Source organism: Ambystoma mexicanum, chromosome 4q (genome assembly GCF_040938575.1).
Source record: "Ambystoma mexicanum isolate Mex_15411 chromosome 4q, UKY_AmexF1_1, whole genome shotgun sequence".
Taxonomy (NCBI): domain Eukaryota; kingdom Metazoa; phylum Chordata; class Amphibia; order Caudata; family Ambystomatidae; genus Ambystoma; species Ambystoma mexicanum.
Window position 1 is genome coordinate 493,459,960 of NC_090928.1, and position 18,672 is coordinate 493,478,631.

An 18,672-nucleotide genomic window follows, 5' to 3' on the forward strand; every position below is an offset into this window, starting at 1 on the left:
TGCTATCGTAAACATCATCGTCTTCATCAATATCTATAGCAATCAACTCTTTTTTTACTGTTTTCATCTCATTTGTGTCTTGGTCAGCTCGACCATGAGTTTGTTTTTTCCTTGTCATCATATGCATACATCCCTCCGTTACCTCAGCGCAAACTGTTGGTAGGCAGTGTATGCAACAACAGCACGTTATGAATATTCCAAACACCACTACCAATATTGAAATCAACTTCCATCCCCAAGAACGCAGTATTCCCCAAAACCAAGACCCTATCCTCCAGCTTCCTTCTTCAGTAGGGAGTTTGAAGCGATAAAGAAAATGCATTTCCTAAGCTCCGAAGATCGTAGGGGAATAGTCAACACGAAGTAAGGAAGCGTTTCCGCGTGGCCTGGCTCAAGATTCAATTCTCAGCGGAAACGCTACAGACACGCAGAAACGCTTCCTTACTTCGTTGTTGCAACTGCAAAATGACAGTGGAGCCCATGAGAAATCCCTCTTCAATTGTTTACCTTCTACTAGGTTCATAGTTGAACTACATCTACTCACAGCCTCAGAGGAAGGGCAAGTGCCCGAAACACGTGTCAGGCTACCTCAGTGTCAATTAAAAATTACTTAATCAACTCAGCGTTATTTAGTGTTTATGCGCAGTGTGTCTGCAAAAACTTGTATTGTATCATATCTGTAACACCACTGCATCCACAAAATGTGGGCCATTATCGGACCATAAGACACGGGGCAAGCCAAATCTGGAAAAGTATTCCTTAAGCATTACTTTTGCCGTGCTCATTGCTGTGCAGTCCTTCAAGGGATATGCCTCCACCCATTTACTGAATGCACAGATCACCACTAAGACGTATTTTAAGTTTCACCATCTCTCCATCTTTATGAAAGCAAAATGGATCACCTCAAATGGCATAGAGGGCGGGCCAAACCTGCCTATTGGAGTCACTGTTCCCTTTCCTACATTGTGTTGTAAACACGTGATACAGTTCTGCACCAACCTCTCTGCATTCTTCTTTGTTTACATTCTGCCATACTGTAGATAGGTGCTGTATTATCTTTTTCGCACAGATGTGGGTAGGGCTGTGGGCCATTGTGACCATTGCAGTCACATAGGAATTTGGCAATATCCAGTTTCTAGTTCCCTTGTCCACTCAACAACCTTCCAGATCTGCCCACCCTTGTATTTCATCGGCCATAGCTTCGGCCTGCGTTTCTTTGACAGTGGCAACTCCATTTTCTATCATACAGGGTACTTCCTCAGTCTGAACCGTCATCATTTTGGTATTTAAATCAGTGGCAGTTTGTTTCGCAATTCTGTCTGCATACGCGTTTCCCTCTCCCACTTTGCATGTTACCTTTTTATGTGCCTCGCATTTCACTATTGCTAGGTGTTTTGGAAGCGTGAGTGCAGACAGCAATCGTACAATCAAAGGGCCATGTTGAATTCTGTCACCATGTGATGTCAAGAAACCTCTCTCAGCCCAGAGTCGACCAAAGTTATGAACCACCCCAAAAGCATACTGGCTATCAGTATATATATTCACATTCAAATTTTCAGAAATCTCGCAGGCTCTGGTTAATCCTATTATCTCTGCGGCTTGTGCCGAATTGTAGGGGATTCTTTTGCTTTCTACAATACTCTCTAGGGCAGTGATGGCATATGCGGCAGTTGTCGTGCCATCTGGTAATTTAAAATATGAGCCGTCACAAAATAACTCTCCATCTGGCTCTTTCTGTGGGGTATCACTTAAATCAACTCTCCCCTTGGTTTCTTCCTCAGTGACATTTAAGCAATCGTGGGGGGGTGATTCATTCTCCCCAATTTCTTTTATGGGTAGTGGCATTAATTCTGCAGGATTCAAAGCGCTACGACTCATAATTTGGATATGGGGCGCGAACAAGATAATCTCATCTTGTCAATCTAGCAGAGGTGAGGTGTTGCGTCTGTGTCCTATGAACGTCTATGGCATGTGGCACCATCAGAATTAAAGTGTGCCCCAATACCATCCCTTCCGTTTGTTTCACTGACGCAGCCGCCGCCGCGACAGATCGCAAACATCGTGGTAGTGCGCGCGCTACAGGGTCCAGCGCAGAAGAAAAATAGCCGCATGGCCTATTTCTTCCACCTTGTTCCTGTGTCAAAACCTCCAATGCACATCCTTCACTTTCACACAGTCTAAAAACCTTCTCATAATTCGGCGTGCCCAAAACTGGAGCCGAGCATAATGCAGTTTTCAATTGATGAAATGCTTTCTGACATTCCTCATCCCACTGCAACGGCATAACCGCATCTTTTCTAGTCAAATTCACTATCGGTTTCACAATTAACGCAAAATTACCAATCCATTGTCGGCAATATGAAGCCATGCCTATTATGGCTCTGACTTCTTTTTGTGTCTTTGGAATAGGCATACAAGAAATACTTTCTATGCGTTCTGGCGTTGGCCTTCTCCCTTCTTTCGAAAGTAGGTAGCCCAAATAGGCCACCTCCTTTCGATTATATTGAAATGTCTTCAAACTAGCTTTATGGCCATGTGCCGCTAGGTGTGACAGTAGTAATACAGTGCTTTCTTTACAAATCTCCTGTGTCAGCAGCTAACAATAGATTGTCTATGTATTGCAAGAGTACACAGCCCACTGGTAATTCTAGCATGTCTAGCTGCTCTTTTAATGCTCTACTGTAAATACTCTGACTTTCCGTGTAACCTTGCGGAATTCGCGTGAATGTAAATGATCATCCTCCTAATGTGAACGCAAACAAATATCTGCTGTCCTTGTCCACTGGAATGCTGTAGAACGCGTTTTTAAGATCAACTACACTAAAATATTCTGCTGAAACAGGTATAATTGTCAATATTGTAGTGACATCTGGCACTAAAGGAAATTGTGGATCTACTACCTTGTTTAATGCGCGCAAATCGATTATAAAACGGTATGGTACTTCATTGCCTCCTTTTTTATAAACTGGAAGAATCGGGCTGTTGCGTGTACTGCCTGTAATTTCTTCAAATATCCCTAATTTCACCAAATCTGTAACAATACTCTTCAATCCTTTCTCACCTTCAGCTGAAATTCTGTATTGGGGAATTTGCGGTAGGTTAACACCTTCTTTCAAAATGATCTTTACTGGCTCTATTTTCAAGCATCTTACATCGTTGTCATGCATTGCCCATATACAGGTTGGCACTCTACTTAGTTCTCCTGGTAAAGTTTCAGACATGAATTCTAACACAGGGGCATCGTGTGGCCAAATCGTTAGGAACACCCCGTCTGCTGTGCAATGTATAACGGAACCTAATTTTTTCAACAAATTTAATCCCAACAAGTTCTCCCCACAATTTCTTGTTAAAAGGAAAGGACAATGTTCAGTGAATGGTCCTATAGTAACTGGGACTGGTTTGGACACTGGGTTTATGACTGGTGTACCTGCGAACCCTACGGAAACATTCTTTTGCCCTGACAGTGGTATATCCGGGTCCAAGTGGTGGTCTATTGAACACTTCTGCGCTCTTGTATCTACAAGAAAGCGGTGCTCCTCATTCCCGACTCTCATTTCTACGTAGGGTCCTCTCTGATTCATGGGAATAAACACTAGTTCCGACCTGTGTCCTGGGCTGTCCTATTGGGGAAATAACACATCGTCAGATGTGTAATCATTGCTGTTACTGTAATACGTGTTTGGCTGCGTATCGAAAACGTTACCACTCTTTCCTCTATTTCCCCCACTCTGGTGTCCATACTGTTGATTTTGCTGTCCCTGGCTCTGGTTAGGGGCGTTTTGGTTTTGGGCTTGGTTTTCATTACCTCTGTTATTGTGGTGCTGCTGCATACTATTCCTATTTGGTCCATTCGCTCCTTGGTGTCCTCTATGCTGTCTCCTCTAACCAGACCCATTTCTATTCTGCAGATGCGGACGTTGCGCTTGCCAATGTCCTTCCTCCTTGCAATACGCACACTGATTTGGTCCCACTGTTCCCCCATGCATATTCGAATTACTCCTTCCTTGTGCATTCCCTCTCCCTCTATTGTGTACTACTACTTGCTGCAGTAGTACCCGTGTTTTCAGATTTACCCTATCCTTCTCTTTTTCTTTCGCCGCCGTCACTCTGTGCTCATAATATTGGGCCATGTGTAATACTTCGCCCAGCGTTTTTGCTTGCCATGCACTCTCTAATGTCATTATTAGATCCTGGATTGGAAGTTTAAACCCCCTCACATATTTGTCAACAAATAACCTTTTTCCCGCTTCGGAGCCCACATCCTGCCCACTGAAGTCTGTGAATACTTCTTCAAATCTGCTAAAATAATCTGTAGCTAACTCATCCTTGCCTTGTACACATGCAGTCAATTTGTCCCATTGAATTCTTTTCTCTGGGACAATTTCTTTTAATTTCTGCACTATACGTGCTGGTAATGCTACCAGGTTCGGTCCCGGTGTTCCTCCAACTGCTTTATTCCTGTCTTCTATTATCAGTCCGCCCATGTGGCGCCAAAGGTCGTTGCGTCATCCACCTTTCTTATTTGTTTCCATATGTCTGCTGGCAGGATCACTGGGAATATTAGGTCTATGTCACCCATGGTAAGCACGGATGATTGCAGGCAGGACTCTACTTCCTTGTAAAACCCTGCAGGATTCTTTCTTATATCAGGAATCGTCTGCTTTATGTTGTTCACCTCCTGTCTGGAAAAGGGGACATGCACATATTGGGCGGTATAATGGGCTGGTGTTACCTGCGCCGCTACATTGCCCGCTACGGGAACCTCTACTTTGGGCACAAAGGTAGGTGGGACCTCTCTCATTGGAAATGCCCCACTCACTGTCCCTCCTCCTTTCATGTTTAACAATATTCCCAGATCAAGCGATAGGGCTGTTTCTCCTGTCCCTCGCTCTAGTGCTCTTCTATATACTGTCATTTTTTCGGGTGTGCTGGCCTTATCTTTTTTTTTATATCTTTGTCTAATAAATGTTCAGCCATCGACTGCAGTGCTTTTCTTTTCATGGGCATGGAATATTCATCAAATACCTCATGTATCTCCATTGTGGGGATACTGGGATCCGACATCCATTTAAACGCTTCTCGTATACATACTTTTAACTTGTCGTCCCTCTGTACTGACGACATTGAATGTCGTCGTCGTATATACGGCTCTACAGTTTCCTTCTTATGTCTCCCGATATCCTTACTCCTGTACCCAGGTGTAGTAAACATTTCGGCATAATCATTATCTAATTCATCTTTAAGTTCAAAAAGTCCATATACATGTTCTCACTTCTTCATCCCTCTCCCTACAGCGTGCTAATGCATTCAAATCTAACAATAGCTGCGGTGGTAATTTCCCAATTAACGGTTTCCATTTCTCCACCAAATATTCACCCATGCATTCCAACACTACCTGCCTTTTGTTGCTTCTTCGGGAGTCCTACATCGAATCCAATGCTGCCGTCCCATCATTCCCGTCTATATACATCTCTGCCTGTTGCTGCAATTCCACCTTCCTTTCTTTGCTGATAGCGCTGCGAGTTACCCTCGTGCATCCCCGTTGTTCAGTCCCGCCTCTCGCCCCCTTGGTTTCAACTTCAACCCCGGGAAGAACGGACGGTACCGAGTCTGTTTCTGAGGCGGGAGGTGCGGATGGGACAATGGGAACAGGGAGTGTCTGTTGTGGGCCTGGTTGGCTAATAGGAAGTGTTATGTGCGCCCTCTGTGGCTGGGGGAGGGCTTGAGCTACCGGAGGGAGAGCTTGGGCTACGGGCAGGGTTTGGGCAATAGTTACTGACGTGTCTGGCCTCACTTCTGATCTTGGGCCTTGTTTTGTATGGGTCAATATGTTTTCTATCAATTCATCTGCTATGTGTAATTCTCGTTGTGGGTATATTTTTCCTATATTCAACTGGTCACGCCTACCTGCCCTTCTTAGACTCTCAGTCCACTCCTCCTCTTCTTTCTCTTCCGCTACTTCACCTTTTGATTTATGCCTGCGCGCATGCTTTGCTCTACTTCTAAATCGGAGCATTGCTTCCCTTCTCCAGTCTTTAATAGTCTGAAATGCTGCAGGACGCGCTTTCTTTCTTATCAACACCCTTTCCAAGTTATCAAACTACCATTTAATCGACCACTGATGGTCTTGTTGCTTTCTGGTTTGCCTATGCCAAGTCTCACAGAATATTATCGCACCCACTCCATACTTCACATACATCTCATACGCCAGCGTTCCCCCAGCTGGTACAATTTGGCCATCTTCCAAAGATTGTCTACCACAGCGGAAAAACCCCGCTAGGGTGGACAATACCCCAGGCATGTTTCAACCTTCCCCCTGGTTAATCAACCTTACCAAGGGCGTTTGATTTTGCAAAGTCAACTCTCAACCAATATCAGGATTACTTTGAATCGGGGAATGACTCACCTGATAAATCAAGTCGTCTGTATACTGACGCACCAAATGACGTGTCTGCGTTTCTTGGCTTCTGCCTCGTTTCGAGACCCTCGCCTCCTTGTTCTCTAGCCAGGCACGTCGATCAGGGATCAGATGTGTGCAGATCTGCAAAGGAGTCTCATCACTTCTACAGGGCGCCCCAAACACCTCTTGATCCCGGCTCGATTGTCCCCTCCTCGCCGTTCTCCGCCTTACTCAATTACGTTATGCGATGGAACAAGTGGGGGAGGGTCCCTATTCGGGCGCCATCTTGAAAGGGGCCCCTAGGGGTCCCTTACGTCTATGGAAACAAGGCGAGTCACCACACATGATGGATACGACAGACACTAGGTTGTATTCCCAAAGCTAGGGTTTATTGCAAAGCAAAAGTCTCAGTTGGCCAACTCAGTCTCACGCCCTGCGACGTGGTTCTCTAGACCTCGAGGGACGCAAGAGTGAATTACGTACATCAGTTACATATATACAAAATGCATATCAAACAATCAGCTATGGCCTGTTTAACACCCCCCTTTATTGGGTTTCTTTGAACTTGGTGTGATGATGGACATTTTCGACAACTATGACACCTTCAAACATCTATTCTAGTAACAATTTGCAATTTGTGAGTGCGGAGGCATCTTTCAGTTGTTGAACAGAACACAGCGCTTCTGTTCTTGGAAGCGAGCTACATACGGGGGGGGAGTTGCATTCCAGACCTTGCTATCTCTGAGGTGCTATTCGTGTCCTGGGAGCCAACACGCTCTAACTGGGCTCAGCAAAAGGGGGGCCGTAAGAAGAGCATAATTCAAGCCTTTAGCTGCTTTATTCTAACATATTCTACCATATAACGAGACTGGCTGGCAGCTGTGAAATGATTAACTGCCCTGCAGCTCTGCTTCAAGGCTACATTCGGGAGGGAGCCGGGCATTCTTCCTGGCGCTGCCTACGTTGTGTTTCAACGAACTCTTGTTATCCTCGCGGCCCTGCGCCCTTGTCCTTTTAAGTGCAGACAACAATGTTTTACAGTCGAGCAGTGTAAGCGGAAAATGTACTGCGAAGCAATAAGAACAGAAAGCAATGAGCAATGGTTAGAAAACAAAATGGCGATTCTTGTTACATCAAAATGGCCGTTCATTGGCAGACTCGGAAACCTATATTCTGTCATATCGTGCATGAGACGGTAGGCCCACGGCCATCAAAATAAGTTTGCGGTCACACAGTAGAGGTATCCATTTTTCTAGACTGACACACTTACTGGATCCTTTGCGGTACATCCGAGGTAGGTCGGGGATCTATTATGGAGTCCTATGAGGCAGCTTCCTCGAGAGGTTTGGGACCATTCTCCGTTGGTGGTATTGTGGTCTCTATGGAAAGATGGACGCCCTAATAGGGCACCATCTAGCTGGCCATCTCCTTTGAATTCATTATGTGGTACACCACTGGATATAGGGAAGCTGGGATTGAGAGGTACTCAGTCCTCGTTGGATATCGGTCTAGAAAGAGCCTGTCCTTTAATCTCGAAGGAGAAATGTAAAGATTTTGAGGAGGTTCAATTTCTGTTATGAAGGGGCGTAGTGGAAATGTTTCGATAATCTCAGACTCCGGGGACACCTCTTGGACATTAAGTGGAAAGCAAAAGTGCCAAGGGCCTTTTGAAAAAGTTTTGGATGAAAATAGTATAAGAATGAGTATTGTATCTAGACTGTATAGCGTGTTGGTTACGAGGGATATGAATAGGCAAAGCTTGAAGTCTTATTGGGAGACAATCTTCAATGTTGGTGGGCCGGAGAGACTATGGGAAAAGATATGTAACGTTACTTTCCATGGGAACTGATCTACTCCTGCATTGGAACATACATTTAAAGTTCTTCAGGGTTGGCCTTGAGATCCCCAATCTATCTCTAGGGTTATGTGGGATCCTCACATCTGTTATAGAGGTTGTGGTCAAAGGGATATGTTGGCACATATGTGGTGGACATTCCACAATACAGATTTCTTTTGGACGGAATTGTTGAGCTGGATTAAATAATGATTAGGGGTTTCCTTACAGCTGGACCCTCTGACTATTCTTCTGGGTGTTCCTCCCAGAGATGGCGAACTAGAGATTTCCAAGGATGTGAAAGGCACTGCGAAGGGCCCATAGATTGACTGAGGCAAAGAAATGGCGACGAACCGTCGGTTCTGGATTAATTGGACTGGTTACAGAAAGTGTGTGATGTATATTCTATGGAATAACTTACATAGCTTGCACGTGCCAATTTAACATACTTTGAAGAATTGGGGGGTACTCTCAGGGAAATGTGCTAATCTTCAGTGGTCCCTTGGAATTTCCTAGAGCCCTGATCCTGTCTGTCTCACAGGGGGGGGAGGGGGTATTGGAGGCCGGGATTAATGGGTAGGCTGTGTGGTTATATTATAGCACTAGCATTTAGAGTGGCAATTTTCAATGATGAATGATTCCCCAGTATGGATGCAAGAGCAAATATGAGGATAAACTGGATTTCAAGCAAATATGGTCATGTGTTGGCGATGGCATCTGTCCGCTGTATGATTTTGGTGTTTTGATTTTATTCTGGGATCCTTGTTACTGTCTAATACCGAAATGTTTGTTTATGCAAGTAAAATTGAGTTGCATATTGTTTGAGTTCTGTCTTGTAAACAAGGCGCTTGATTATATAATGGGGTTTATTTAAATTTGTTGCCATCAAATCCTAAAAAAGTGAGAGAAGTTATGTTTCACTTTGATGTACATATAAGACTTCTAAGGATTTCACTCTGTAGATCTACGTGTACATCTTGTATAAAAACTGTACACTTGTGCCAGTGTACGATGTGTAGATGCATCTTAAATGTTAATATCCCTCTTTTGGATCGCATCATTTTCAAATTTTCTTTTCAGCCCAGTTAGGTGTAGGTACATGGCACAAGTCTTGTAAATCGAGGCAGCCAATTGAGATATTTCAGCTGACATTTCTTTTTCCATATGGGAAAATACCAGGCAAAAAAACTGAGAAAGAAAAATATGAAGTGATCCATTCAAAATGTATATGCAGGGGTGGCTGCCTACACATTTTACTGTGAATTTGTCAGGATTCAAGTTTTTAGACATGCTGTTTTCTGAAACTCCATGGACAATGCCCATGGCATAGTTACAGTCAAGTCAAAAGTGCAATTTATTTATTGAACATGTTTACATTTGTATGGCACCTATAGAGCAGAAAGTGTTTCCAGGTGCCACAAGACTAAAGGGGAAGGAGAACAGAGGAATAAAAACAGCAATAAACTGACCTACAAAGGCTTGTGACATTCAGATTGTGCAAGTGCAGCAAAAGGAAGTGCAGGGGGTGGGGGAGGGACAGGCCAGGGCAACAGGAAAGTGTTGGAAGGGTAGGGGGGGGGATGAAGGAGGGAAGGGCCACATGGGGCTGGGTAAGTGCTAGGGTGAGCCAGGAGGGCAAATGCGCAAGGGGAATGGGCTAGGGGTAAGCTAGTGCAAAGGGGGTGTGGACCAGACTCTATTAATAGTCGCGTCAGGAAAGGGTACCCAAAGGCAAGTGCTGGTAGGGGGGGGTGCAGAGGCAGACTGATCGAGGGAGCGCCTGGCCCCCTGTATGACTTGGAAGGGACCAGGCAGCCAGTCGCAGCAGCAGGTGGGGAAATTAGCAAGGAAGAGGGAAAGGGAAGGCGGAGGAAAAAAAGGTCTTGAGAAGCTTCATGAAACTTAAGGAGATCTGGCTCGTGCCTGAGAGGGGCGGTGAGGCCATTCCAGAGCGAAGGTCCTGCCGAAGAGAGAGATCTACCCCATACTCTCTGGTTGGAGAAACGTCTGACCTGCAGAGAGTTAGGGCTAGAGGACACAAGATCTATAGCAGGGCAGTATTTAGGGAGAGAAAGCTGGATGTAGCGCAATCCCAGGGCCCAGAATGCCCTGTGGATGATGCAAAGGGTCTTGAATTTGATCCTTGCAGCCATTTGAGCCAGTGGAGAGTTTAGGGCTGGAGATATGCGGTCTGTGGGTTTAAGGCCAAGGATAAGTCTTGCAGTCCTATTCTGGATTAGTTGAAGAGGGCAGAGGGAGGAGAGGGGCAGGTTGAGGAAGAGGCTGTTGCAGTAGTCCAGCCTGGAGAAAACCAGAGCTCTAGAGACTAGGTTTCTGGGAGACGGTGAGGAAAGGGAGAATGCCTCTGAGGAGGTGAAGCTGAAAGTGAGCCTTCTTGGCAAGGTCAGCGATATGAGGAGAGAAGGAGAGAGCGGAGTCTAAGACGACACCCATGTTTTTTGCCTCACATGAGGGTGAGGGGGCCCAGAGAGGGCGGCCAGAGAGTTGGGGTGGAAGAAAGGAGGGGGGGTTGTAATGAGCAGTATCTGTGTCTTAATGGCATTAATACAGAGATCATTAGAAGCACACCATGCCTGAATAGCAGTCGGGCAATCAGGGGTGAGAGAGGAGGAGAGGAGGTTGAGGAGGGAAGTTTAAAGGAGAGTAGAGTTTTGTTTGCATAACACAAAGTGAGGGGAGAAAGTGGAGATCTGGTGGGCAAGAGTAGCAAGGTAAATTTTAAAAAGCCACGACGAGAGGATAGAGCCCGCAGGTAGAGAGTGAGGTAGAAGAGCGAAAAGATCCAATTTGAACCCGAGAGGACCGATTCGGGAGGAAAGCGGTTAGCCAAGCCAACGCCCAATCCGTGAGTGTCTGAGTCGATCCAAGTGGGTGACATGATTGACAGTGTCGAAGGCAGAGGAGGATAACGGAGGGAGAGTTTAGTCAAGGTTTGAGAGCAAGTCTTTACGGGTGTACAGGAGAGCAGTTTCCGAGCCTCTGGCTGCTCTGAAGCCAGACTTGTGGTCATGGAGACAGCCAACAGTCAGTGTGGTGGATTAGTTGGGAGATGACCAGTGTCTCCAAAAGTTTGCCCAAGAAGGGGGTAGTGGAGATAAGGCAGTGATTTGCCGGGCAGGAAGGGTCCGCAGACAGCTTTTTTAGATGGGGGTGCACAAGGGAGTGCTTGAGCAGGGATGGGAAGGAGTCGAGTCAGTGGCAAGAGTGATTGCAGAACTCAGCCAAAGAAGGACGATGGGTGGCAATATTGTCCTTGATAGTTCTAGAGCAGCAGGGAAGCATCTGTTTAGAGACCTTCATAGAGCAAACCGCTTTGGTGACCTCATCAGTTGCAATAGGTGAGGAGGAGTACAGTCGGAGGGCTGGGGAGAAAAGGGCCAAGGGAGACCTAGGTGCAGGTGGAGGAGGGAGGGGAGTCGAGGAAACTGAGGACAGGATGTCCTGTGTTTTGGTGAAGTGGGAGGCCAAAGCCGTGCATTGGGCTTGAGAAGGGAGAGGAGAAGTAGAGACTGCGGTAGGATTGACGAGTTCCTTAAAGATTTTGATAAGTTTGGCCGTGTTGTTGGGTGGGGTGGGGGGATCGGAGATGCAGGCTTGAATATGGGTCCGCTTCTTGGACCGGATGGAGAGTCTGTAATGCCTTTGGAGCAGGCTACAGGCCAGTTTGTCGGAGGATGTGCAAGAAGCCAGCCACTTCTCTACACTTGCTTTTCAGCAAGTCTAGGTCGGACTCATACCAACTGTTGCGCTTGGAGGCAAGCTTTATGCAGATCCTCATGGCAGGGGCAAGGATGTCGAGGGTGTTGGAGATGGAGAGGTGAAGATTAGTAAGGATTGAATCAGTCAGTCATTAGCGGGGGTGTAATAAGAGGCGGCAAAGGCGGCTACTGACACTCGCTTCATCGGTCGGATGACGGAGAAGGAGGCTGGCAGTGCAGGATAGAGGCTTGGCATGGGAATGATCAGACCAAGAGAGAGGAGTACAGAGGGTTAGAGAGAGAGGTCAGCAGAGATGAGCGCATCCAGACTGTGCCTGGCTGAGTGAATCAGACCAGAAGGAAGAATGGTGAGGGAGTAAGAGTCGCAGAAGTTGAAGGCCACATCCGGAGAGTTAATATGGATGATGACTTTTCCGAGAAGGGGCAGCTTGGCGCTGAAAGTCAGGAGAGAAGTGGTGAGGTTGGCTCACTTTGCTAGGAAGAGAACGGCCCAGGAGTCATGTAGCCAGAGTGCTCAACAGGGTAGGAGAGATGCAAAGTTTGTGAACCAGACATTCAGAGGAGTAGGAGGGTTGGATGGGTATGATAGAGGCAGGGATCCATTTAAGGACAACAAGGGCCACCCTGCCTCCAAGCCGATTAGGCCTGGAGTTGGAGAGGATCCTGTAGCCCTCAGGAAGAAGTGTCAAAAGCAGTGACAGAGCTAGCATTGAACCACGTCTCGATGAGCGCGCGGATGTCAATGTCTTCAAGGTGGTGACAGATGTCAGAGGAGTGTTTGACAGCAGAGCGAGCATTGAGGGTAGCTAAGTGTAGCTGGTTGCCACCTTTCTAAACGTTTTTTCCGACGAGGAGTACAGGGACGATATACCACTGCCAGACGGGGGTGGGGAAAAGGGGTATCAAGAGAAGGGAGAAAGTTAATGCCTGCCTTGCAATAATTGTGGCTTTTAAGTAGACCTTGATGATGCACCTGGATAAGTGTGCCAAGAGCACTTCCCATCTGGTTCCTCCATTAATGGGATAGGAGGAGAAGGGGGAAGAGGACAGAAACCATATGGAAAGTCAATAGGTCAGGAGAGGGAATGACAGAGACTGTCGGTAATAGTCTGGGAATAGTCTGCCTGGAATGAGCATTCACATGGGTGTTGGCGATGGGCAGTCCTGGGTTTGAGACCAGGAGACCATTCTTAAACGATTTCCTTCCAAGCTTCAAATGAGAGGGAGGATTGGTAATGGAGAAGCAGTTAGAGTAGAAGAGGGGAGGTCCGGGGGGGGGGGATTGAGAGCACCATAGGGAGGAGTGGGGGAGGAAGGGTTCAAAAGGATACCCAGGGGAGGGAGAGAGACTGAGGGCTGCACAGTGCACAAATAACTCACCAGGCAGCCTAGCAGCCAAGCAGGCACAGGTGACGCAGGTACTTTAACAAGATCCACACAGGACAGCAGATGTAAATGCACAGGATTGAGATTCAAACATTCCAATGTCTGTATTTTATATCGGGCAGAGCACACAGAATACAGCTAAACTATCATGGAGCAAGTTTAAAAATGCATCTAACTTCTAGATTCAAGATGCAGGCATAAAACACAGAATGCAGTAAAAGCTAGCAGTGTAGATTTAAAAATGGCATCTAGGTTCGAGATTCAAGTAGGGCACACAGAATGCAGCTAAACTATCATGGAGTAGGCTTAAAAATGCATCTATGATCAAGATTCAGGCTTAACATACAGCATACAGAAAGAAACTAGCAAGTGCAGATTCAAATGTCGCGGCTAGATTCGAGATACAAGTAAGACTGAGTACTGAGATGGTTGTAAACAATTAGACTGCGCCACACCATATAATTCAAAGTGTACAGTTGTACAATATTTAATTATTATGCAATTCAGCCCGACACGTGTTTCGAGCTTGGCTCTTCCTCTGAGGCAAATATTCTTGTCTGTGCTGTTCAGGACATACTTGTGTTGGTTGAGCAAATTTATAAACTTGATTGCTTCATTCTTAGATTTTCACATTGTTTTAAACAGCTGCCTCTCAGCATCTGACTGTCTTCTAGCTCCCGAAGACAGTCAGATGCCGAGAGGCAGCTATTTAAAACAATGTGAAATAGCAACGGCAGCACCTAAGAAGAATGAAGCAATCAAGTTTATACATTTTCTCAACCAACCCAAGTGTGTCCTGAACAGCACATAGAAGAATACTTGCCTTAGAGGAAGAGCCAAGCTCGAAACACTTGTCAGGCTGAATTGAATAATAATTAAATATTGTACAACTGTACACTTTTTGAATTATATGGTGTGGCGCAGTGTAATTGTTTAAAACCATCTCAGTAATTCCTTAATTGTGGGGTGCAGCGCAAGGTATCCACACCTTAACAATTAACTGCTGCCGCATACTCATAACTTGCCTAACGACTGCAAGTGCTGCGATTCTCTGTGGCTTTTGTTGCCCACTCTCTTTTTAAGACAGAGTATGCAGCGTTCAAAAGAACGGCACGCAGCCAAACCTCAAGATTGTAGGACAAAAGTTTGATTAAGTGAGTGGTGGTGGTGGTGGGGGGGTGGAGTGGAGGGCACATATGTGCAAAGACTTCTAAGTGGACCAGCAACACGGAGATGGGGAGGCGGGGGGGTTGGGGTGGGAGACCCGGAGAGTGAAGTTGCAAGCAGATAGGCAGTTTGTTCAGTGTTCAATGAGAGTTTGTCTGGTCGAAGGGCGTAGCACAAGAGGCTTTGAAGTGGAGAAATGCCCCCAGAAGTCCATCAATGTGTTGCGGTCTGGGTGGGATAGAACCAAGATCAGCACTAACCATTGGGTGAAGAGTGGTGGGATCAAGCTAGAGACAAGACGAGGTGAAGGATAAAAGGGGTGCCCCTGCAGTCCCAGAACGAGACAGGCCAGACAGAGGCCTTGGTAGCGGGCCTTTGTTGAGGGCCGGTTCCCCGAATTGGCGCTTTGAAGAAGGCGAAGCCCAATCACGGCTTGATCTGAGAGGGCTGATGTGGCACTCCATTGCCCAAAATGGTGGCGGCCATGTTGGAGAGGTAGACTCCTCTGAATTTAAATAGCCCAACTGGGCAGCAGGCTGCTTGCAATGCGGCCAAAAAGATTTGAGGGTGAGCCCACAAGTGCAGATGCAAGTAGCCCCACTGGGCAATTTATACAATGGTAGTAGGTGTTGTCGAAATTGTAAAGTTTTCAGAGCAGATTAAATACAGATAAAGCCCAGATGGGCTTACCAATGCCATAACATATATTTGAGTGTGTGTGCAAACCACTCAGTCCATATCTTTCATTATAAATTGTGAGTAGGTGGCATAGTTATCATTATTTTGCACAATAAATATGTTTTTGGTCGATTTGTCTTTTTGTGTTTAGTTTTACCTCAGAAGAGAGACTTCATGCTAAACAAATTGTTTTGTATACATTTTTGTTCATTATACCATTCATCCCTCCTAGATTGCCAAGTAGTGCTTGGCTCACGCTGAGCAAAAACACAAAATAAAGGAATTTATTATTTTGAGTAATGAATACATGTCAGTCTACACAAACTAGATAGTTTGCCATTAAATTGCTTTCTTGAAATAAAATGATGTTGCACATTGCCTGCATTTGTTCTTTGAAAATAATTAGCCTGATTTTATGAATTGCAACAAATGCCAAAAGTCGCAAATAAAATGTCACATTAATATTTTACTAATTTTCATCTTTTAAATTCAAGTTAGGTGATTCGTCTGTAATGGTCACAGCAGTCAGTAAAACTAAGCCATCACCATCTCAGTTCATGCCTTTGGTGGTAAGTGTGGGCTGTTTAACCTTTTTTTTTAAGTTTGCATTGACAAATGGCCCTAACCCTGTTTTACACTATCAAGGAATACTGTGCCTCTTAAATGCCAGTTGTGCTTTTCACAAATGTCTGTTTTGTCATCTCTTGCAGTAATGTTCATGCATTTTTTCCTGTAAATATTGTGATGGCTTGAGTGATGCAATCTAATTGATAGCAATAGATTGAGCTAAACCTTTTCATCTTAAGCTTCAATTTAATTTTCCTGTAGCCCAAGTATGAATGATTTAAGTGCTTATCTTTGTTTCACCATACGATTTCCAGGTTGACTATCGCCAGAAAGCGGCTGCAGCTGGAAGAATTCCAACAAACCATTTGAGAAGAGAGCTTGGATCCACAGATAATGAAATACTTACAAGTAGAATCATAGGTATGATTAGTAACTGATGCACTGAACCTTCATTGTAATTTTAGCACTGATTGGTGCTTTTCTGAGCCTTAAGTTATGGTAAGCCCGGTCACGTTGCGCCGCATCTTCGTCTTTCCAATGCGGCCGCCATGGAAAGGAATAGTCCCTTCTCCCTGTTCCATGGTGGTCTTTTTTTGTTTACCTTTTTTTTCAATTTGGTATAATGGGTGCCACGGAAAGGGAGAAGAGCCTACATGTAGTCCCTTCTCCCCTTTCATGGTGGCCATTTTCTTTGTTTTCTATTGCCGCCACGGAAAGAGAAACCGGAGTATGTTTTCCTGTCCGCGGCAGCCATTTTGTTTAAATTAAAATAATAATTCCCGGATGCAAAAAACGCAATGCATCTCACAGCCGAGGAAAAACCCCCAAAACACTTGAGCCTGTAACTATGGGCCCCAGGACATTACCTTATGCGGTAATTGCCCGCAGGTTCTGGGCTTATTGCCTGAATAATGGTGGGATGCACTGCCTTATGCAGCTTCTAGTAGTATTCATACGATAGATATACTGAACTTCATTTGCTTTTTTATTTCAGATCGATCAATTAGGCCACTCTTCCCAGCTGGATACTTTTACGACACACAGGTATGCCGTTCAACAGTTCTGTGAATTTTTTGTTAAATGTTTAATCATAAAAAAAAAACTCATGACAGAGAAACCAACCGACCCTATTCTAGGTTCATTTGAACCTTTTTTTGTATAATTAGTCTCTCTAGAACACGTTAACCATAAAACAATGCTGTCCATGTTGTGGACCAAATCAAGATTTCACTATAGAGGGGCCGTGGCCTGCTAGCGAGCGATGAAGACACGTGAGCCTTGGGAGCTCCTGCAGGTGCCGAACATATCCTCAATAATAGCCTGGCTTCTTCGTGAAGGAAGTCAGAAGTGGTACGAATTGACTCCAGAACGTTTGGTGCCTCCACAAACTGAGTTTGCTGCAACCACTCGGCCAAATATCTGCGAAAACAGATATGGCTGTAGGAGCCGGTGGTCCACCGGTGTGAAGCTTCAAAATGGGCGTCAGTAACTGAAGGCTGTGACCGATTGGCACCTTGCTGTGTTTTCACCAGCCCGCACTCTGAAGCCTGGCGGGCTGGTGCATACGAGTGGATCGTATGGAAGTAACCTGTTGAGCGTCCCTTCAATCCGAGTCGGGGCGAGGGCACGCAGCGACGCGTCTCATGGTACCCGGAGGTGCTGACCACCGAGAAGCTGCAGTGCGACCCGCGGCCCTGGTGTCCTCCCGCGACGGGTGGCAGCCCCGCGGCGCTCCAGCACGATGCCGGAGCTGTGCTGCACCCTTTAGTGTGCCTGAGCTCTGCTGAAAGGAGCGCCATGTGGCCCGGGGTGACGAAAATTTCAAATACCATGCAGAAAGAGGGTTGACTGAGCGGGATCTTGCGCGGCTGATAAGACGTTGGGCTAGGAGCAGCGAGAGGACCTGCCCTGGCCGGGGTTCCTGATCGCTTGAGGATCCACTATTCCCCCCCCACCCCCGGCTGCTGCAGCGGGTTTGGCAGGAGGACATCTCTGACCCGAATTCGGCCCACAGCCCCAGTGAGAGACCCCCCTCAGAAAGGTACCCCCCGTCAGCCATCCACTCACGTGGCAGGGGGAGACAGTCCTCATACCAAGTAAGTCCGGCCCCGGGAAAGTCCACCAGATAAGTCCTGGCCGCACTGCAGGAATACAACCACCTCAGCGGGACGCTGGCCTCCAGGGCCTCGCTGTACTTACACCAACGAGAGAGTTGGGGAGGGGTGGCTTTTCCCTTCCCTTCCCTGCTGGGGACGCGGCGGCAATCGCCCCTGCATTGAGTGGGGGAGCACTGTGCGCAGAGCGAGGTACCAGACTGATAGGCAAAACCAATTGGCACAAAGCCCTGGACCGGGGGCCTATCCTCGCACGCCCTACGGTGAGACCACTGGGGGCAGAAACTGGACAGACGGGTGGTCCGGTTAAACATGGGACCCGAGAGAGCCACTTAACCCCTCCGCGGCCAGATCATACGAACGGGGGGCCAGCTGAGGGGCCACTGCTTGACGAACACCGGCCTGTGAAAAGGAAGGGTGCTATCCTGGAAAACGCCACAGTAAACAACTGGAGGGGCCCCTTGGGTCCTGCTGCTCTCGACCCGCGATGCTTGCTTCTGGCAGAGGGTCTGCCTGACGCCTGTGGAAAACGTCCCTCCGACCCCGAGAGCCCTAACTGAAGGAAATGGCCGACAAAGACCAGAACAAGATCAGGAGGTTGGGGGGGGGGGCATTGGTGTCTGACACCACTGTTATTGCACTAACCGAGCAGACTCAGGATTGGCTGACTAACGGTTGGCCACCCCAATCCAATGCACCACAGGACAGGTACCCAGTCACAATAAGGATTAATCCTACAACAGGGGAACACGGGACCACACGATTCATAAAATGGGCAAAGACAAA

The 18,672-nt window shown here is 46.6% G+C and overlaps 1 protein-coding gene across 1 annotated transcript in view; it reads left to right on the plus strand.

Moving 5' to 3' along the window:
• PNPT1 (polyribonucleotide nucleotidyltransferase 1) overlaps positions 1-18,672 on the plus strand; it is a 1,336,943-nt gene that overhangs the window by 178,915 nt on the left and 1,139,356 nt on the right. The window contains exons 3-5 of the mRNA XM_069608057.1: positions 15,700-15,774; positions 16,087-16,192; positions 16,767-16,816. Of these exons, the coding sequence (XP_069464158.1) occupies positions 15,700-15,774; positions 16,087-16,192; positions 16,767-16,816 (231 nt within the window). The remainder of the gene's footprint in view (positions 1-15,699; positions 15,775-16,086; positions 16,193-16,766; positions 16,817-18,672) is intronic.